This window comes from Scyliorhinus torazame, chromosome 22 (genome assembly GCF_047496885.1).
Source record: "Scyliorhinus torazame isolate Kashiwa2021f chromosome 22, sScyTor2.1, whole genome shotgun sequence".
NCBI lineage: Eukaryota > Metazoa > Chordata > Chondrichthyes > Carcharhiniformes > Scyliorhinidae > Scyliorhinus > Scyliorhinus torazame.
Window position 1 is genome coordinate 113,268,542 of NC_092728.1, and position 22,583 is coordinate 113,291,124.

Genomic DNA, 22,583 nt, shown 5'->3' on the forward strand with positions numbered 1-22,583 from the left:
AGCCAGGATAGTGGAGGAGGGAGTGGACCCGGTCCCTTTGGTGGTGATATTTGGGGTTTCAGAGAAGCTGGAGCTCATGGAGAGGAGGAAGGCCAATGTTGTGGCTTTCGTCTTTCTGATTGCACGGCGGCGAATTTTACTGGAGTGGCGGTCGGCATCGCCATCGGGGGTAGCGGCTTGGTTGGGTGACCTGTATGATTTCCTGCGGTTGGAGAAGATAAAGATAAAGTATGTGTTAAGGGGCTCAGCAGAGGAGTTTGAGAAAAAGTGGGGGATGCTTGTGATGGTGTTTGAGGAGCTATTTGTCACAGGGGTGGATAAAATCATTTGTACATTTTTGATTGCTGGGAGGTATGTTTCCCGGGGTGTTTGTGTATTGTAACCTGTTTGATACATGTTTGTAATAAAATACATTCTAAAAACAAAGGAGCGGAGAGCTGAGTAGGGAACTCTCGATTGTAGGACCTTGTGAGCTGAGGGCATGGTCAGCAATGAGGGCACAACAGAAATCCAGGATGCTCAAGAGGCCGGATTTGGAAGAGCGCAGAGTTTCCGGAGGGGGGCCTTGATCAGATTACAGAGATAGGGAGGGATGAGGTCATTGTAGGATTTGAGTAATGATGAGAATGTTTGCTGGATCAGGATATGGGGCACTGGATGATCTGGACTTGGTGCGAGCTTGGTTATGGGCACCAGCGTCCTGGACGATCTCAAGTTTATAAAGAGTGGCAAGACATTGTTGGAAGAGACGGCCTAATGGTTCCAAAGGCATGGCTGAGGTTTCAGCAGCAGTTAAGCTGTAGCAGGGTCAGAGGTGACCGATTTTACAGAGCTGGACAGAAGCGGTCTTTGTAATCGAGAAATTACAGGGACCTCAGCTCAGTTCAGGGTCAGATGTGACACCAAAGTTATGAATAGTCTACCCAATTTCCTGACCGTAAATCAGGCCAATTTAAAAGAGCAACTTGCAACTCACTCCCAGTGAGCCAGAGAAGACACAGCCGGAGTGAGACAGCAAAGAGTGAGTTTGGAAATTTGAAGCTAGGTGGGGAGGAGGTGATTTATAACCCTGGTAAAGTGACTGGTAAGTAGTTTTTCTTTTCATTGTCTAATTTATTTATTTATTTTTTCTTTCATTTGGAATTGTAGTTGTATAAGTTAACCTAAGGTTTAAGACATGGCAGGAGATCCCAGACCCGTGTCATGCTCCTCGTGTGCGATGTGGGAGCTCAGGGACACGTCCACTGTCCCTGGCTCCTTCACGTGTAAGAAGTGTGTCCAGTTGCAGCTCCTGTTAGACCACTTGACAGCTCTGGAACTGCGGATGGACTCACTTTGGAGCATCCGCGATGCTGAGGATGTCGTGGATAGCACGTTTAGCGAGTTAGTCACACCGCAGGTGAAAGTTACTGAGGGAGATAGAAAATGGGTGACCAAAAGACAGAGCAAGAGTAGGAAGGCAGTGCAGGTGTCCCCTGCGGTCATCTCCCTGCAAAACAGACATACTGCTTTGGATACTGTTGAGGGAGATGGCTCACCAGCGGAAGGCAGCAGCAGCCAGGTTCATGGCACCGTGGCTGGCTCTGCTGCGCAGCTGGGCAGGAAAAAGAATGACAGGGCTATAGTGATAGGGGACTCAATCGTAAGGGGAATAGACAGGCGGTTCTGCGGACGCAATCGAGACTCCAGGATGGTATGTTGCCTCCCTGGTGCAAGGGTCAAGGATGTCTTGGAGCGGCTGCAGGACATTCTGGGAGGGAGGGTGAACAGCCAGCTGTCGTGGTGTACATAGGCACCAACGATATAGGTAAAAAAACAGGACGAGGTCCTACAAGCTGAATTCAGGGAGTTGGGAGTTAAACTAAAAAGTAGGACCTCAAAGGTAGTAATCGCAGGATTGCTACCAGTGCCACGAGCTAGTCAGAGTAGGAATGTCAGGATAGATAGGATGAATGCATGGCTCGATAGATGGTGCAAGAGGGAGGGATTCAAATTTCTGCGGCATTGGAACCGGTTCTGGGGGAGGTGGGACCAGTACAAACCGGACAGTCTGCACCTGGGCAGGACTGGAACCAATGTCCTCGGAGGGGGGGGTTTGCAAGAGCTGTTGGGGAGGGTTTAAACTAATGTGGCAGGGAGATGGGAACCGATGCAAGAAGTCGGAAGGCAGTAAAACAGGGACAGAAACAAGAGGCAGTAAGGGGGAAAGTGTAAGACAGAGAAGCCATAGTCAAAAATCAAAAAGGGCGACAGTACAGGGTACAGTGACTGAGGGGAGCTCAGTGAATAGTCCCAGTAATACTAAAAGGAATAAAACGGGAAGTAAAAACATAAATGATAAGCAACGCGGCAGGTTGTTACATGAAGATATGGGTTCAACGACGAGGAAAATTAGGCGAAAAGTTAAAAGGAAATATAACTTAGGAGAGGTTACTGATCGAGGTGTTAAGATTCAAAACAGAAGTATAAAAGCAAACATAAGTGTACTTTACCTGAATGCTCGTTGTATTCGGAATAACGTAAATGAGTTGATGGCGCAAATCATCGTGAATGACTATGATTTAGTGGCCATTACCGAAACATGGTTAAAGGATGGTCACGACTGGGAGTTAAATATCCGAGTGTATCAAACTATTCGGAAGGGCAGAGTGGATGGTAAAGGAGGTAGTGTAGCTCTGTTATTTAAGGATGACATCCGGGCAATAGTAAGGGATGTCATCGGTGCTATGGAGGATAAGGTTGAATCCATTTGGGTGGAAATCAGGAATAGTCAGGCGAAAAAGTCACTGATAGGAGTAGTCTATAGGCCACCAAATAGTAACATTATGGTGGGGCAGGCAATAAACAAAGAAATAACTGATGCATGTAGAAATGGTACAGCAGTTATCATGGGGGGATTTTAATCTACATGTTGATTGGTTTAACCAGGTCGGTCAAGGCAGCATTGAGGAGGAGTTTATAGAATGTATCCGCGATAGTTTCCTAGAACAGTATGTAATGGAACCTACGAGGGAACAAGCGGTCCTAGATCTGGTCCTGTGTAATGAGACAGGATTGATTCAGGATCTCATAGTTAGGGATCCTCTTGGAAGGAGCGATCACAATATGGTGGAATTTAAAATACAGATGGAGGGTGAGAAGGTAAAATCAAACACTAGTGTTTTGTGCTTAGACAAAGGAGATTACAATGGGATGAGAGAAGAAGGTAAACTGGGAGCAAAGACTTTATGGTGAAACAGTTGAGGAACAGTGGAGAACCTTCCAAGCGATTTTTCACAGTGCTCAGCAAAGGTTTATACCAACAAAAAGGAAGGACGGTAGAAAGAGGAAAATCGACCGTGGATATCTAAGGAAATAAGGGAGAGTATCAAATTGAAGGAAAAAGCATACAAAGTAGCAAAGACTAGAGGACTGGGAAATCTTTAGGGGACAACAGAAAGCGACTAAAAAAGCTATAAAGAAGAGTAAGATAGATTATGAGAGTAAACTTGCTCAGAATATAAAAACAGATAGTAAAAGTTTCTACAAATATATAAAACAAAAAAGAGTGGCGAAGATAAATATTGGTCCTTTAGAGGATGAGAAGGGAGATTTAATAATGGGAGATGAGGAAATGGCTGAGGAACTGAACAGGTTCTTTGGGTTGGTCTTCACAGTGGAAGACACAAATAACATGCCAGTGACTGATGGAAATGAGGCTATGACAGGAGAGGACCTTGAGATGATTGTTATCACTAAGGAGGTAGTGATGGGCAAGCTAATGGGGCTAAAGGTAGACAAGTCTCCTGGCCCTGATGGAATGCATCCCAGAGTGCTAAAAGAGATGGCTAGGGAAATTGCAAATACACTAATGATAATTTACCAAAATTCACTAGACTCTGGGATGGTCCCGGCAGAATGGAAATTAGCAAACGTGACACCACTGTTTAAAAAAGGAGGTAGGTAGAAAGCGGGTAATTATAGGCCAGTGAGCTTAACTTCGGTAGTAGGGAAGATGCTGGAATCTATCATCAAGGAAGAAATAGTGAGGCATCTGGATGGAAATTGTCCCATTGGACAGACGCAGCATGGGTTCATAAAGGGCAGGTCGTGCCTAACTAATTTAATGGAATTTTTTGAGGACATTACCAGTGCAGTAGATATCGGGGAGCCAATGGATGTGGTATATCTGGATTTCCAGAAAGCCTTGGACAAGGTGCTGCACAAAAGGTTGCTGCATAAGATAAAGATGCATGGCATTAAGGGTAAAGTAGTAGCATGGATAGAGGATTGGTTAATTAATAGAAAGCAAAGAGTGGGGATTAATGGGTGTTTCTATCTGGTTGGCAACCAGTAGCTAGTGGTGTCCCTCAGGGATCAGTGTTGGGCCCACAACTGTTCACAATTTACATAGATGATTTGGAGTTGGGGACCAAGGGCAATGTGTCCAAATTTGCAGACGACAGTAAGATGAGAAGTAAAGCGAAAGTGCAGAGGATACTGGAAGTCTGCAGAGGGATTTGGATAGGCTAAGTGAATGGGCTAGGATCTGGCAGATGGAATACAATGTTGACAAATGTGAGGTTATCCATTTTGTTAGGAATAACAGCAAAATAGATTATTATTTAAATGATAAAATATTAAAACATGCTGCTGTGCAGAGAGACCTGGTTGTGCTCGTGCATGAGTCGCAAAAAGTTGGTTTACAGATGCAACAGGTGATTAAGAAGGCAAATGGAATTTTGTCCTTCATTGCTAGAGGGATGGAGTTTAAGACTAGAGAGGTTATGCTGCAATTGTATAAGGTTTTAGTGAAGCCACACCTGGAGTATTGTGTTCAGTTTTGGTCTCCTTACCTGAGAAAGGACGTACTGCCACTGGAGGGTGTGCAGAGGAGATTCACTAGGTCAATCCCAGAGATGAAGGGGTTGGATTACGAGGAGAGGTTGAGTAGACTGAGACTGTACTCGTTGGAATTTAGAAGGATGAGGGGGGATCTTGTAGAAACATATAAAATAATGAAGGGAATAATAGGATAGATGCGGGCAGGCTGTTTCCATTGGCGGGTGAAAGCAGAACTAGGGGGCATAGCCTCAAAATAAGGGGAAGTAGATTTAGGACTGAGTTTAGGAGGAGCTTCTTCACCCAAAGGGTTGTGAATCTATGGAATTCCTTGCCCAGTGAAGCAGTAGAGGCTCCTTCATTAAATGTTTTTAAGATAAAGATAGATAGTTTTTTGAAGAATAAAGGGATTAAGGGTTATGGTGTTCGGGCCGGAAAGTGGAGCTGAGTCCACAAACGATCAGCCATGATCTCATTGAATGGCGGAGCAGGCTCAAGGGGCCAGGTGGCCTCCTGCTCCTAGTTCTTATGTTCTTATGTCAGTAGGTAGATTAGCAGTTTCTTTCTAAGCAGTTCGGAAAAGTGTAATTAGAAAGTGAGCTGAAACAAGGTAACAAACTTCTGAAGAATACAGCCCGAGTCTCTGCATGGTACTGACAGGATTCAGATATTTTCTTTAAAGCAGTGTCAAAGGATCTCTCTTTCTCAAAGAACATATCTGTAAAACAGGTATTCTTGAGGGCTAAGTGTATTTAACAGTGAATTGAGAGCTGAGATTTGTTTTGTTTGAGTGGGAGTACAGATAGCAGTTAAGGGTTATTGTATTCACTGTATGAATTAGCATTTTGAGTTATTGTAAGCAATTTTCTGGTGTGCTGTTGAATATATTTAAATACCGTGTTAGTATTTCTTCATTAAATAGCGGATGAACTAATCGCGCAAATAAACGTAAACGGGTATGATATAATTGGGATTATGGAGACATGGATGCAGGGTGACCAGGGATAGGAACTGAATGTCCAAGGGTATTCAGTATTTAGGAAGGACAGACAAAAATGAAAAGGCGGTGGAGTTGCAGTGCTGATTCAAGAGGGAATTAACGGACGGATATTGGCTCCAACAATGTGGAGTCAGTGGGCAGAGCTGAGAAACACCCAAGGGGCAAAAATGTTAGTGAGGATCGTTTATAAACCCCAAAACTGCAGTGGTGATGTTGGGAATGGCATTGAACAGGAAACTAGAGACGCATAAAGAAACATCTGTAATTATGGGTGATTTTAATCTGCATATAGATTGGGCAAATCAAATTAGTAACAATATCATGGCGGAGGAATTCCTGGGGTGGTTTTCTGGACCAATACGTTGAGGAACCAACTAGAGAGCAGGCCATCCTAAACTGGGTACTGTGTAATGAGAATGGAATCATTGACAATCTAGTTGTGGCCTTGTCTTTATATCCTTTTTTAAACAAGGATGGAATATTTCCAATTCTCCAGTCCTCTGGAGCCTAAGGAAAATTGGGAAATTCTGGCAAGTCTCTGCAGTTTCCAAACTCACTTCCCTCAATCTCCTTGGATGCACTGGTCCTGGTGCTTTATCGACCTCGAGTATAAACAGCCTCTCTAATACCTCCTCAGTGTCAATTTTCAATCCTTCCAGTATAGAACATAGAATTATACAGCGCAGTACAGGCCCTTCGGCCCATGATGTTGCACCGACATGGGAAGTCAAAAAAAACAAAAGCCATCTAACCTACACTATACCATTATCATCCATATGCTTATCCAATAAACTTTTAAATGCCCTCAATGTTGGCGAGTTCACTACTGTTGCAGGTAGGGCATTCCACGGCCTCACCACTCTTTGCGTAAAGAACCTACCTCTGACCTCTGTCCTATATCTATTACCCCTCACTTTAAGGCTATGTCCCCTCGTGCTAGCCATTTCCATCCGCGGGAGAAGGCTCTCACTGTCCACCCTATCCAACCCCCTGATCATTTTGTATGCCTCTATTAAGTCTCCTCTTAACCTTCTTCTCTCTACCGAAAACAACCTCAGGTCCATCAGCCTTTCCTCATAAGATTTTCCCTCCATACCAGGCAACATCCTGGTAAATCTCCTCTGCACCCGTTCCAAAGCTTCCACGTCTTTCCTATAATGAGGTGACCAGAACTGTACGCAATATTCCAAATGCGGCCGTACCAGAGTTTTGTACAGCTGCAACATGACCTCATGACTCCGGAACTCAATCCCTCTACCAATAAAGGCCAACACTCCATAGGCCTTCTTCACAACCCTATCAACCTGGGTGGCAACTTTCAGGGATCCATGTACATAGACACCAAGATCCCTCTGCTCATCCACACTTCCAAGAATTTTACCATTAGGCAAATATTCCGCATTCCTGTTATTCCTTCCAAAGTGAATCACCTCACACTTCTCTACATTAAACTCCATTTGCCACCTCTCAGCCCAGCTCTGCAGCATATCTATGTCCCTCTGTAACCTGCAACATCCTTCCGCACTGTCGACAACACCACCGACTTTAGTGTCGTCTGCAAATTTACTCACCCACCCTTCTGCGCCCTCCTCTAGGTCATCTATAAAAATGACAAACAGCAACGGCCCCAGAACAGATCCTTGTGGTATGTCACTTGTAACTGAACTCCATTCTGAACATTTCCCATCAACCACCACCCTCTGTCTTCTTTCAGCTAGCCAATTTCTGATCCACATCTCTAAATCACCCTCAATCCCCAGCCTCCGTATTTTCTGCAATAGCCTACCATGGGGAACCTTATCAAACGCTTTACTGAAATCCATATACACCACATCAACTGCTCTACCTGTTCAGTCACCTTCTCAAAGAACTCGATAAGGTTTGTGAGGCATGACCTACCCTTCACAAAGCCATGTTGACTATCCCTAATCATATTATTCCTATCTAGATGATTATAAATCTTGTCTCTTATAATCCCCTCCAAGACTTTACCCACTACAGACGTGAGGCTCACCGGTCTATAGTTGCCGGGGTTGTCTCTACACCCCTTCTTGAACAAAGGGACCACATTTGCTGTCCTCCAGTCCTCTGGCACTATTCCTGTAGCCAATGATGACATAAAAATCAAAGCCAAAGGCTCAGCAATCTCTTCCCTGGCTTCCCAGCGAATCCTAGGATAAATCCCATCAGGCCCTGGGGACTTATCTATTTTCAGCCTGTCCAGAATTGCCAACACCTCTTCCCTACGTACCTCAATGCCACCTATTCTAATGTACGAAGTCTTACAACACCAGGTTAAAGTCCAACAGGTTTGTTTCGATATCACTAGCTTTCAGAGCGCTGCTCCTTCCTCACCTGAGCTCCCGGACCAATTCATCAACTGTTAATGGGCGTCACGTGGCACACGATTGATTCCAATGAAAAACGGTGTTGGATTCGCCGGGGTTGGGATTAACACTCCAGAGGCTGACGAGCTGTGGCCGCCTATAAGCACTCGACACACACACGGAGAGCGGCACCCTGTTTTGCAAATGCAAAGCTGGAGACCCTGTTGTACACCGTGGAGAAGAGGCAGGCTGCCCTGTTTCCCATAGTGGGAAGGAGGTTGCCACCCGCCACCCTACGCCAGGTCTGGGGGCAGTTGGCAGAGGCCATGAGCGCCGTGGGCCCCACCGCCAGGACCAGCCAACAGCGCCAGAAAACCTACACAACCTCCCCAGAGCGGCCAGGGTGAGGAGGCAGCACTGTGCTCCTGGCACTAACCCTCATCCCACACTCGCATAACCTCCCCGCCCCCACCCGGAAGGCAACAAACCCCACCCTGCACCACATGCCAGCACCCATACCGGCTGCCATGGTCGGGTGCCATGGCCGGGTGCCCTGGCCTCGAAGGCCACCAGCTAACCAGCCCCGGTGCTGCATACGCCTGACTGTCTTACCACTGAGCCCTTTCTGTCTCTCTTCTCCCCCCACCCCAGGAGAAGGTAACCACAACCGCCAGGTGTGGAGGAAGACCGGAGGGGGAACCGCAAGACCTACGGCCCCTCACCACAGTAGAGCAGCGGGCAAGGACCTGGTTGGTGGGCCCAGAGAGGGGACAGTTATCCGGGCAGAGGTCGGCATCGGGTGAGCAAGTGAGACCCCGCTCAGTTACGGTACCCCATGGCATGTATATCACCCCACCTCCACTCACAACACATCCCCACTCTTTCGCCCCCCCCCCTCCCCCCCATCCCCATCCCCACAGCCTCCCTCCCCCGCACACACCACTCCAACTCACGATCCAATCATGCACCATGTCTTGTCTTACAGGATCTCCTGGCGATGAGGTGGGGGGGTGTCCCCCGCCCCCAACCACGACCCCAAGCAGATAGAGAACACAGACATCGACAGGAGCCCCTGTCCAGCAGCCTGAGACATCCCAGAGCACCAGTCCGGGGGCGACACTGATTTCTTGACACAGCGAGCTCAACACCCTCCAAACCAGAGACACTCCCCTCGGTTGGGCACGTTAGTGAAGAGGCTCCTGGGCACTATCAGGTGTGCGCCACACACGTGCTGCAGTAAACAGGTGGAGGTAGGAACCCCCCGAGGGGACAGACGATCAGAGGGCGGCCCGACTCCAGGAAGTAGCTGCCGCCCAGACGGGTTTAGGGCTTCTGGAAAGGGGGGTCCCATCGATCGTGGAAATGCAGTTGCAGAGCCAGTGACTACCTGAGGGGGTGTCAGCAACCAACTAGCGTCTACAGGTGCAGTTGGAGGAGTCCATGCCTCTGACCAGGCCCCCTAGTCAGTGAACCTGGAGGCGATTATAGTGTCCTGTACGTGTCTGCCCTGGCACACGCATTGTTCGGCCTCCTGTGCCTTCCTGGGTCCCATGTCCTGCCCATCCTCTGTTTCCCTTGAAGGATGAGGCCTGGCGTTCACCCTTCTCCGCAAGCACATCGCTGAGCAATGTTGTGGAGGATGCAGCAGGCCGCCACAATGCAGGCAGCCCCCTCAGCTTCATACTGGAGGCCCCTCCAGAGCGGTCCAGGCACCTGAACTGCATCTTCAGGGGACCGGAGTACCGCTCGATCACACTCCTGGTCGGGGCATGGGCGTCGTCGTAATGAGTTTCAGCGGCGGCCTGAGGCCTCCGCCTAGGTGTCATCAGCCACTCAGGCGACTCCTGGGGTTCGCCCAGGGGCCAACACCTCAACCGGGGGGTGCGCCTCGGGGAGGTGAGGAACTGTTGAATGTGCCAGGGTGAAGGCATCGCGGACAACTGCCCGGGTGTCGGGCGCCGACCTGCGGGATTTGCATCTCATTGTTACACACCAGCTGCACGTTCATCGAGTGGAGCCCCTTTTGGTTGGTGTAGAACGGCCTGTTTCCGCAGGTACCCGTAGGGCGACATGCATCCTGTCAATCACCCCTGGACCTGGGGCATCCTGGCTGCCCAGGCATCCTGGTGGGCTGGGGCCACATTGAAATAGATGTAATGATCCGCCTGGGCATTTGGGCCTCCATGACGGTGTGATGCACCTGTGCGCTGAGGTCAGTGAGATTCCGGACAGGTCCCCACTCGGCGCCTGGAAGGACCACGTGGCGTAAAAGTTCATGATGACCGTCATCATGATGGCCACCGGAAGCGGATGCCCTCCCCATACCCCCACGGTGCCAGGTTGCGCCCGTGATCTGGTAGATGTGTCGTACAGACCCTCGACGGCATGCCCAGTCTGGCAGGTCCTCGTATAACTGGCGGTGCTGGTACACACGAGGCCTCATTCGGTACCTCCTTGGCACCTCATCCTCCTTGGTCTGTTGGGTGCATCCTCACCGGCTGCTCCCTGTTCTTCTGGAGCTAGCTCCTGTTCTGCATGGTCCATCTTGGGCAGCTCCAGCTGGTACAGCCTCAGTGCATCCCCCAGGGCTGTGGTGGCCAGGCCCCGCCTGTGCCCGGCACCTTGGGGGCCTCTGGCCTTGGCACCCATCCCCGCTGCCAGGGATATCGGTCGCTGGCACTACCCACGACCTATGTTCTCCGGCCTCCGTCCAGCACCCTCCTGCACGGCTATTGTAGGCACTGCCCTTGGGTGGGCCGTGTGCTGCTCCGCAGCCAGTTGGGGGGAGGAGAGGGTGGTGAGGTGGGTGCACCCATACGGCCTTTCCAGATTTTGACGTTGACTGACAGAGAATCCCGCCCCAGGTCTAACGTTGCTTCATCCCTCATTGGACTGGAAATATTGCTGAAGGAAATTTCCTGAGCACACCCTAGGGACTCCAGCTACTCTCAGTCTTTATTCAGATAAGTCCCCAATAATAACTACTCCATAATTCTTGAACCTCTTGCAAATGTGTTCCTCTGCATCCTTCCCACAAGAGACTACACTGAACAATGGAATTGCACCTTTTTTGTTCCTTAACTCTAGTAGTCCCTTCAGATCTGATGACCAATGGCTGGACTAGCCTGTCAGACACGATGTTTGGACTTAAAGGAGCGCAAATCAGAGACATATCAACCAGAGTGAGGAAGACTGATAATGCTATTGAGGTCTACGGTATCAAAGGTGGAGGTGAGAGTGTGAGCGAGCAGATTGGTAGGCGCCGTTGTGATGGACAAAGGGCCACGGCTGGACAGCTGAGAATTTGAAAGTGCTGTGGAAAGTGAACATGGAACATAGGAAAATACAGCTCAGAACAGGCCCTTCGGCCCACGATGTTGTGCCGAACCTTTGTCCTAGATTAATCATAGATTATCATTGAATTTACAGTGCAGAAGGAGGCCATTCGGCCCATTGAGTCTGCACCGGCTCTTGGAAAGAGCACCCTACCCAAGGTCAACACCTCCACCCAACACTAAGGGCAATTTTGGACACTAAGGGCAATTTATCATGGCCAATCCACCTAACCTGCACATCTTTGGACTGTGGGAGGAAACCGGAGCACCCAGAGGAAACCCACGCAGACACGGGGAGGATGTGCAGACTCCGCACAGACAGTGACCCAAGCCGGAATCAAACCTGGGACCCTGGAGCTGTGAAGCAATTGTGCTATCCACAATGCTCCTGTGCTGCCCTTAAGATCAAATTAATCTACACTATATCATTTTACCGTAATCCATGTACCTATCCAATAGCTGCTTGAAGGTCCCGAATGTTTCCGACTCAACTACTTCCACAGGCAGTGCATTCCATGCCCCCACTACTCTCTGGGTAAAGAACCTATCTCTGATATCCCTCCTATATCTTCCACCTTTCACCTTAAATTTATGTCCCCTTGTAATGGTTTGTTCCACCCGGGGAAAAAGTCTCTGACTGTTTACTCTATATATTCCCCTGATCATCTTATAAACCTCTATCAAGTCGCCCCTCATCCTTCTCCGTTCTCATGAGAAAAGGCCTAGCACCCTAAACCTTTCCTCGTAAGACCTACTCTCCATTCCAGGCAACATCCTGGTAAATCTCCTTTGCACCTTTTCCAAAGCTTCCACATCCTTCATAAAATGAGGCGACCAGAACTGTACACAGTACTCCAAATGTGGCCTTACCAAAGTTTTGTACAGCTGCATCATCACCTCACGGCTCTTAAATTCAATCCCTCTGTTAATGAACGCGAGCACACCATAGGCCTTCTTCACAACTCTATCCACTTGAGTGGCAACTTTCAAAGATGTATGAACATAGACCCCAGGATCTCTCTGCTCCTCCACATTGCCAAGAACTCTACCGTTAACCCTGTATTCCGCATTCATATTTGTCCTTCCAAAATGGACAACCTCACACTTTTCAGGGTTAAACTTCATCTGCCACTTCTCAGCCCAGCTCTGCATCCTATCTATGTCTCTTTGCAGCCGACAACAGCCCTCCTCACTATCCACAACTCCACCAATCTTCGTATCGTCTGCAAATTTACTGACCCACCCTTCAACTCCCTCATCCAAGTCATTAATGAAAATCACAAACAGCAGAGGACCCAGAACTGGGGAAAAGTTTTATTTCCAAGGATGGACAAAGAGGAAGTATGGTTGAGAGGGGCGCAGGGATGGAGGATGTTGGTGTAGAACGATACATAGACAAGGCTATCTCTGATTGCTTCATTGATTTGCACAATGGTAGTTCAGAGGGCGTGTGAGAAAAAAACAGAGAATGATACAGCACAGCAGCAGACGTTTGATCCATTCACTCAGTGACAGCTCTTTGAAAGGATTGTGCGATTGATTCCCCTCCCCTTTTGAAAGTTACCATTGAATCTGCTTCCACCGTCCTTTCAGGCAGCACCTTCCAGATCATAAACACTTACTGCATAATAAATTGTCGACTTACAGCAAGGTCAGAGGGCTGGCTGTGAATATGGATCAGGTGTTTATATCGATGGAGGGAAAGGGAATTAAGTTTGAATCATCCACGATTAGGAGTTTCTCAAAGGGGTGGAGTGAGGATATGTCTGGATGAAATGTGGTGGTTCAGGGAGTTATACAATTTTAATTTAAAGGGCAGGAGAGACCGAGCAAGATGTGATTTGGTGGTAGATAAAGATTGGCAGCTTGGCTAGGCTTGTTGCACAGGGGGTGAAACGCCTCATTAGGTGTGGAGGTTTCACTGGGAGCCAAGGTGTCACCACCCATCAACCTGCTTGAATCAAAGCTGGAATATCGATGCAATTAGTCACATTGACGCTGCGAATGACAAGGGCTCGTTAGAAATGAATGTTAATTCTGATCTTATGGTAAATTATGAATATTAATTGTTGGTTGTGTAATTGTTCTAGAGAATAACAGGCTGTTGGCTGACTCCCTGAAACACTCAGACTTCTTCCATGTCAGCGAACTCTTCTCACTTAAAGACCTCTTCAATGCCAGGGTGCATTTTGGTCACAAAAAGGGATGTCGGAACAGGTAGGTGATCACTGTTATCTGCACACTGTTATAGACGGGGACATTTCTGGCACTGCTCAACCAGGAGGTCCAGTATGTGGCTTTGGAAGAGTAGAAGGGAGTGATCATCATTGTTGTGACATCAGAACCATAGAATGGTTCTACCACAGGAGGAGGCCCGACAGCCTATCAAGTCTATGCAGGCTCTCTACAAGACAAACTCCTTCCACAACTTTCATACCACTGCTCTGCCTTTTCCCTGTAAGCCTGCAATTCTTTCATTCAGATAATTATCCCACTCCCAGAACCATTCTTCAATCTCTCCAATATCTTCACATCCATCATAGAAATAGGAGCAGGAGTGGGCCATTCGGCCCTTCGAGCCTGCACCACCATTCAATATGATCATGGCTGATCGTGCAAATTCAGTATCTCGCTCCCGCTTTCTCTCCATTACCCTTGATCCCTTTAGTCGCAAGGGCACGTCCATCTCCCTCTTGAATATATCCAGTGAACCGGCCCCAACAGCTTTCTGAATTCCACATGTTTACACCTCTCCGAGAGAAGACGTTCTTCCACATCTCACTCCTGAATGGCTGACCCCTTATTCTTAGGCTGTGACGCCCTAGTTCTGGACGTCCCCAACGTCAGGGAACATTCTTCCCACATCCAGCCTGTCCAATCCCATCCGGATTTTATAAGTTTCTATGAGATCCCCTCTCATTCTTCTAAACTCCAGTGGGTACAAGCCCAGTCGACCCAGTCTTTCTTCATATGTCAGTCCTGCCATCCTGGGAATCAGTCTGGTGAACCTTCGCTGGACACCCTCAATAGCAAGAATGTCCTTCCTCAAACTAGGAGACCAAAACTGCCACAATACTCAAGGTGTGGCCTCACCAAGGCCTGTATAACTGCAGCAAGACATCCCTACTCCTGTACTCAAACCCTCTCGCTATGAAGGCCAGCGTGCCATTAGCTTTCCTCACCGCCTGCTGTACCTGCATCCCAACCTTTAGCAACTGTTCCACCATGACACAAGTCAGGGGTGTGATGGAATACTCTCCACTTGCCTGGATGAGTGCAGCTCCAACAACACTCAAAATGCTCAACATCATCCAGGACAAAGCAGCCCGTTTGTTTGCTCCACTTCCACAAACATTCAAATCCTCCACCACCAATGAACAGTAACAGCCGTGTGTACCATCTACAAGATGTGCTGCAGTCACTCACCAAGGCTCCTTAGACAGCACCTTCCAATCCCACGACCACTACCATCTAGAAGGACAAGAGCAGCAGATACCTGGGAACCCCACCACCTGGGGGTTCCCCTCCAAGTCACTCACCACCCTGACTTGGAAATATATTGGCCGTTCCTTCACTGTCGCTGGGACAACATCCTGGAACTCCCTCCCTAACAGCACTGTGGGTGCACCTACACCTCCGGGACTGCAGCGGTTCAAGAAGGCAGCTCACCACCACCTTCTGAAGGGCAATTAGGGATGGGCAATAAATGCTGGCGACGCCCACATCCCGTAAATGACTTTTAAAAACTCTCAGGTCTCGTTACACTTCCCCTTTTCCTAAACTGCCACCATTCAGATAATAATCAGCCTTCCTGTTTTTGCACCAAAGTGGATAACCTGACATTTACCCACATGATATTGCATTTCCCAAGTATTTGCCCACTCAGCCAGCCTGTCCAAGTCACCCTGCAGCCTCTTTGCATCCTCCTCACAGCACACACTGCCACCCAGCTTAGTGTCCTCTGCAAATTTGGAGACATTGCAATTCCTTCGTCCAAATTATTAATGTATATTGTGAACAGCTGGGGTCCCCACTAGTCACTGCCTGCCGCTCTGAAAAGGACACTTCCTAAAAAGTGCAGCCCAGAACTGGATACAATCCTCTAGTTGAGGGTGAATTAGTGTTATATGAAGGTATATAGGAGCTTCCTTGCGTTTGTGTTCTGTGCTCCTAGTTAGAAAAACCTGGATCTCTGATGCCTATTAACCTACCATGTCACCTTCAATAATTATTATCTCAATGCTCCAGCATTGCCTTTAGAGTCCTATGAACTAGCCCAGCCCCTAGCAGAATGTATCACTTTGCACTTGTTGGCCTGAAGATGCCGGAAGTTCTCCAGAGAGAACCTGAGGGAATTTCCAGGACCTTACACCACCTGATCCTTGGCACTTTTGTTTTGAATCCCTGGTAGGGATACAAGTCTTGTTTTGCATATTCAGATCAACATGTATTGAGACAAATTAGTTTTAAGATACCTGTGGAGAATGATAGTTCTTGCCCAAAAGTTAAAATTCTAAATTGGGGCAAGGCCAATTTCGAGGGTATTAGGCGGGAACTTTTAAAAGTTGATTGGAGGAGCCTCTTTACAGGCAAAGGGACAGATGGTAAGTGGGAGTCTTTCAGAAAGGTGTTAACTAGGGTTCAGGGTGAGCACATTCCTCTTAGAGTGACGGGTAAGGCTGGTAGAAGGAGGGAACCCTGGATGACTCGGATATTAAGGCCGTGGTCAAAAGGAAGAAGGAGGTATATGACATGCATAGGCAGCTGGGATCAAGTGGATTCCTTGAAGAGTATAGGGCTTGTCGGAGTAGAGTTAAGAGAGAAAACAGGAGGGCAAAAAGGGGACATGAGATTGTCTTGGCAGATAAGGCAAAGGAAAATCCAAAGAGCTTTTACAGATACATACAGGGTGAAAGTATAACAAGGGAGAGGGTAGAGGCTCTTCAGGATAAACAAGGTCATCTGTGCAGATCCACAAGAGATGGGAGAAGTCCTAAATGAATATTTCTCGTCAGTATTTAGTGTTGAGAAAGGTACGAATGTTCGGGAAATTGGGGAAATAAAAAGTGATGTCTTGAAGAGTGAACATATGACAGAGAAGGAGGTGCTGGAGGTATTAAAGCGCAAAGAGATAGATAAATTCCTGCGACCTGAAGAAATGTATCCCAGGACGCTGTGGGAGGCGAGGGAGGAAATTGACGGCCCCCTAAATGAGATATTTGAATCATCGACAGGAGAGGTGCCTGAAGATTGGAGGGTGGCAAATGTTGTGCCCTTGTTTAAGAAGAACTGTCGGGATAAGCCTGGGAACTACCGACCGGTGAGCCTTCTGTAGTGGGTAAATTGTCAGAAGGTACTCTGAGGGACAGGATCTACAGGTATTTACACAGGCAAGGGCTAATTAGGGAAAGTCAGCATGGCTTTGTAAGGGGAAAGTCATGCCTCACCAATTTGATTGAGTTTTTTTGAAGAGGTAACCAAGAAGGTAGATGAGGGCAGTGCGGTCGACGTTGTCTACATGGATTTTAGGAAAGCCTTTGACAAGGTACCGCATGGTAGGTTGTTGCAAAAGGTTAAATTTCACGGGGTCCAGGGTGAGGTCGCCAATTGGATACAAAATTGGTTTGTTAACCGAAGACAAAGGGTGGTTGTGGAGGATTATTTTTCAAACTGGAGGCCTGTGACCAGCGGTGTGCCTCAGGGATCGGTGCTGGCTCCACTGTTATTTGTTATATATATTAGTGATTTAGGTGAGAATGTAGGAGGCATGGTTAGTAAGTTGCAGATGACACCAAGATTGGTGGCAAAGTGGATAGTGAAGAAGGTTATATAAAATTGCAACAGGATCTTGACCAATTGGGCCAGTGGGCCGATGAATGGCAGATGGAGTTTAATTTGGATAAATGTGAGTTGATGCATTTTGGTCGATCAAATCAGGGCAGGACCTACTCAGTTAATGGTAGGGAGTTGGGGAGAGTTACAGTACAAAGAGATCTAGGGGTACAGGTTCATGGCTCCTTGAAGATGGAGTCGCCGGTGGACAGGGGGTGAAGAAGGCATTCGGCATGCTAGGTTTCATTGGTCAGAATATTGAATACAGGAGTTGGGACGTCTTGTTTAAGTTGTACAAGACATTGGTAAGGCCACACATGGAATACTGTGTTCAGTTCTGGTCACCCTATTATAGGAAGGATATTGTTAAACTAGAAATAGTGCAGAAGAGATTTACGAGGATGCTGCCAGGACTTAATGGTCTGAGTTATAAGGAGAGGCTGGATAGGCTGGGACTTTTTTTCCTGGAGCGTAGAGGCGTGGGGGTGAACTTATAGAGGTCTATAAAATAATGAGGAGCATAGATAAGGTAGATAGTCAACATATTTTCCCAAAGGTAGAGGAGTCTAGAACGAGAGGGCATCGGTTTAAGGTGAGAGGGGAGAAATACAAAAGAGACCAGAGGGGACATTTCTTCACACAGAGGGTGGTGAGTGTCTGGAACGAGCTGCCAGAGGCAGTGGTAGAGGCGGGTACAATTTCTTCCTTTAAAAAGCAGTTAGACAGTTACATGGGCAGGGTGGGTCTAGAGGGATAGGGGCCAATGCGGGCAAAAGGGACAAGCTCAGTGATAGAAACTGGGCAGCATGGACAAGTTGGGCCGAAGGACCTGTTTCCATGCTGTAAACATCTATGCACAACCTGATTTTCCAGAGAAGGGAACTACAACAGAAGTGACCCTAACAGTGAGCTAGCGTTCTGGCATCGGTCAGCGGGGTCTGGCATTGGTCAGCGGGGTCTGGCATTGGTCAGCGGAAGCTGGCATCGGTCAGCGGGGGCTGGCATCGGTCAGTTAGGGCTGGCGTTCTGGCAACGGTCAGTGGGGGCTGGCATCGGTCAGTTAGGGCTGGCATCGGTCAGTTAGGGCTGGCGTTCTGGCAACGGTCAGTTAGGGCTGGCGTTCTGGCATCGGTCAGCGGGGGCTGGCATCGGTCAACGGGGGCTGGCATTCTGGCATCAGTCAGTTAGGGCTGGCGTTCTGGCATCAGTCAGCGGGGGCTGGCATCGGGCAGCGGGGGCTGGCATTCTGGCATCGGTCAGCGGGGGCTGGCATCGGTCAGTGGGGGCTGGCGTTCTGGCATTGGTCAGTGGGGGCTGGCGTTCTGGCATTGGTCAGTTAGGGCTGGCATTGGTCAGTTAGGGCTGGCATCGGTCAGTTAGGATTGGCATGGGTCAGTTAGGGCTGGCATCGATCAGTTAGGGCTGGCGTTCTGGCATCGGTCAGTGGGGGCTGGTGTTCTGGCATCGGTCAGCGGGGGCTGGCATCGGTCAGTTAGGGCTGGCATTGGTCAGTTAGGGCTGGCATCGGTCAGTTAGGGCTGGCATCGGTCAGTTAGGGCTGGCTTCGGTCAGTTAGGGCTGGCGTTCAGGCATCAGTCAGCGGGGGTAGGCATCGGTCAGCGGGGGCTGGTATCGGTCAGCGGGGGCTGGCATTCTGGCATCGGTCAGTGGGGGTAGGCATCGGTCAGCTGGGGCTGGCATCGATCAGTTAGGGCTGGCATCGGTCAGTTAGGGCTGGCTTCGGTCAGTTAGGGCTGGCGTTCAGGCATCGGTCAGCGGGGGCTGGCATCGGTCAGTGGGGGCTGGCATAGGTCAGTGGGGGCTGGCATCGGTCAGCGGGGGCTGGCATCGGTCAGCGGGGGCTGGCGTTCTGGCATCGGTCAGCGGGGGCTGGTGTTCAGGCATCGGTCAGCGGGGCTGGCGTTCTGGCATCGGTCAGCGGGGGCTGGCATCAGTCAGCGGGGGCTGGCGTTCTGGCATCGGTCAGCGGGGGCTGGTGTTCTGGCATCGGTCAGCGGGGCTGGTGTTCTGGCATCGGTCAGCGGGGGCTGGCGTTCTGGTATCGGTCAGCGGGGGCTGGCGTTCTGGCATCGGTCAGCAGGGGCTGCCGTTCTGGCATCGGTCAGCGGGGGCTGGCGTTGTGGCATCGGTCAGCGGGGGCTGCCGTTCTGGCATCGGTCAGCGGGGGCTGGCGTTGTGGCATCGGTCAGCGGGGGCTTGCGTTCTGACATCGGTCAGCGGGGGCTGGCGTTCTGGCATCGGTCAGCGGGGGCTGGCGTTCTGGCATCGGTCAGCGGGGGCTGGCGTTCTGGCATCGGTCAGCGGGGGCTGGTGCTCTGGCATCGGTCAGCGGGGGCTGGCGTTCTGGCATCGGTCAGCGGGGGCTGGCGTTCTGGCATCGGTCAGCGGGGGCTGGCGTTCTGGCATCGGTCAGCGGGGGCTGGCGTTCTGGCATCGGTCAGCGGGGGCTGGTGCTCTGGCATCGGTCAGCGGGGGCTGGCGTTCTGGCATCGGTCAGCGGGGGCTTGCGTTCTGACATTGGTCAGCGGGGGCTGGCGTTCTGGAATCGGTCAGTGGGGGCTGGCGTTCTGGCATCGGTCAGTGGGGGCTGGCGTTCTGGCATCGGTCAGTGGGGGCTGGCGTTCTGGCATCGGTCAGCGGGGGCTGGTGTTCTGGAATCGGTCAGCGGGCTGTTGAGTCTAATTTTGCTGCTGTAATTCCGCAGCACTCCTGCTGAATAGTTTTTTAGATAAATGTGAGTGGCTGCCAGAAGGAGGTGAAGTGAGTCAGTCTGATTCCTCTTGCTAATGACATCTTCTGGAAGGGAATTTCAGAGGTTTTAGGAAGACTTCTTAAGTGTTGCCTGGTTCTGAAAGGGTCAGAGACAGGAATATGATGTCCTGGTTGGGCAGTGTTTTTGTCTGTCAGGGCTGCACTGATATATTGGAGCTGATGGTGGGTTGCACATTTTAAAAAGTGATGCCCTGTTGGTTTTCTCTAGTTTGAAACTTGTGTCCATCTGTGATTCGTCTGTCTCCAGTCGGGACTCATTTGGGCAATAGCACAGTGGTTAGCACTATTGCTTCACAGCTCCAGGGTCCCCGGTTCGATTCTCGGCTTGGGTCACTGTCTGTGCGGAGTCTGCACGTTCTCCCTGTGTCTGCGTGGGTTCCATCCGGGTGCTCCGGCTTCCTCCCACAAGTCCCGAAAGACGTGCTTATTAGGTGAATTGGACATTCTGAATTCTCCCTCAGTGTACCAAACAGGCGCCGGAGTGTGGCGACTAGGGGCTTTTCACAGTAACTTCATTGCAGTGTTAATGTAAGCCTACTTGTGACAATAAAGATTATTATTATTTTGAGAAAGCTGCTCCTTGAGGAATGAGGATAATGGGAATTCTTTCTGTTCCCATTAGGCTGATGGAACCTTATATCTTTGGCTGCCGACTGGAGCAGGACATCATCGACTTGGATCAGTCTGTGCTTCACCTTCAGCAAGCTCTGAACTTCACTGCTCATTGTGCCTATCGCAAAGGGATTATCCTGTTTGTCAGTCGCATCCGTCAATTTGCTCACCTGATCGAGAAGACTGCAAAGGAGAGCGGGGAATACGCACACGCCAGATACTGGCAGGGAGGATTGCTGACCAATGCACATGTCCAGTATGGAACTGGTATCCACCTGCCCGATCTCATCATCTTTCTCAGCACAATGAACAATATCTTTGAGCAGCATGTTGCTGTGCGAGATGCTGCCAAGATGAATATTCCAACAGTGGGGATAGTAGATAGTAACTGTAATCCGACTCTCATCACTTACCCTATCCCAGGAAATGATGACTCTCCTTCAGCTGTTAAACTCTATTGTAAACTTTTTAAAATGACTATTCTTCGAGCAAAAGACAAGAGGCGTCAAATGGATCTTCTGCATGGAATCCAGGAAGAATTAACCGAATGAATTGCTAAATATGAAAAAGCATTGGTGCCATCAGACACAGCAATTTGTAAATCAAGAGATTGTCTCCGTAGTTAAATAATTAAAAAGTATATTAAATGAATCTGCTTTTTGTGCTCCATATCTTTTGAATGCTGCTCCTGGGGTGGAAGGAGGATGGATGATAGGGAGGTGGGAGTTCCTGTATGTGAGAAGATTGAAAAGTTTTGATACGTAGCAATAGAGAAAATATTTTTAGTCATGGTAAGTATAAAGCTTGAAGCCATAAAATTCTAATCGGAAACTCAAGGGACTGCTTCAAACCCCTTCACAACAATACTTCATTTTACGAATTCTGATCATCAGGAGATAGGCCCCAACCCAGACTTGGGCCCATAAATGGGGCATGCTTCCATCGAGATCTAGCAGGTACACAAATGAAGGCAGTTATAACCTTAGCAATCATATGCTAGATTCTGAGGGCCTAACAGCAGGAACTTCATAGAATTCATAGAATTTACAGTGCAGAAGGAGGCCATTCGGCCCATCGAGTCTGCACCGGCTCTTGGAAAGAGCACCCTACCCAAGGTCAACACCTCCACCCTATCCCCATAACCCAGTAACCCCACCCAACACTAAGGGCAATTTTGGACACTAAGGGCAATTTATCATGGCCAATCCACCTAACCTGCACATCTTTGGACTGTGGGAGGAAACCGGAGCACCCGGAGGAAACCCACGCACACACGGGAGGATGTGCAGACTCCGCACAGGATCCATACATCTCACAATGGTGTCGTATGATAAGTTTAAATATGCAGATTAAATGTTAGTGAATATGTTACGACATCCTGGGCTAATGCACAGTCAATTTCAGCCCCACAGGCCCCGGAGTCCCAAAAGCCATGAATTAACCAATATTTTGAATATATTTTCTGAGACATTTGACACTTGACTGCTCCATTGACTTACAGGCAGCAGATTTGTGAGTAAAATACAAAAAAACTATTTATAACAAAAGAAGAGATAAACATGTAATGCCAATAATAGAACAACGGTCTGCTAGTCTAATTATTCCCCCCTACACTGTCCCACCCTCTACCCAGACACACAGTCGAGAAGGGAAGGATCAAAATAATGGGGATTAAAAGGGACGTTAGATGAGTATTTTCCCTGCTGAGGTTGTAGTCTTTGTAGTCAGCTATCTTTCCGGGATGCGAAGTGTTGAAACCCATCAGTTGGATTGGACCTTTTGTTTTGTACCTTCAATCAGACCTCGCAGGCTGCAGGAATTCTAACGGAATCACTTTCACTTTTAACAATCTGGATCTTCACA

General features: G+C 48.9%; 1 protein-coding gene across 1 annotated transcript in view; it reads left to right on the top strand.

The window, feature by feature from the left end:
• mrps2 (mitochondrial ribosomal protein S2) overlaps nt 1-21,371 on the top strand; it is a 35,061-nt gene extending 13,690 nt beyond the window's left edge. Inside the window, exons 3-4 of the mRNA XM_072488964.1 lie at nt 13,574-13,700; nt 20,731-21,371. Coding sequence (XP_072345065.1) covers nt 13,574-13,700; nt 20,731-21,271 — 668 coding nt within the window. The 3' untranslated portion in view covers nt 21,272-21,371. The remainder of the gene's footprint in view (nt 1-13,573; nt 13,701-20,730) is intronic.
• Nucleotides 21,372-22,583: the final 1,212 nt, after the last annotated feature.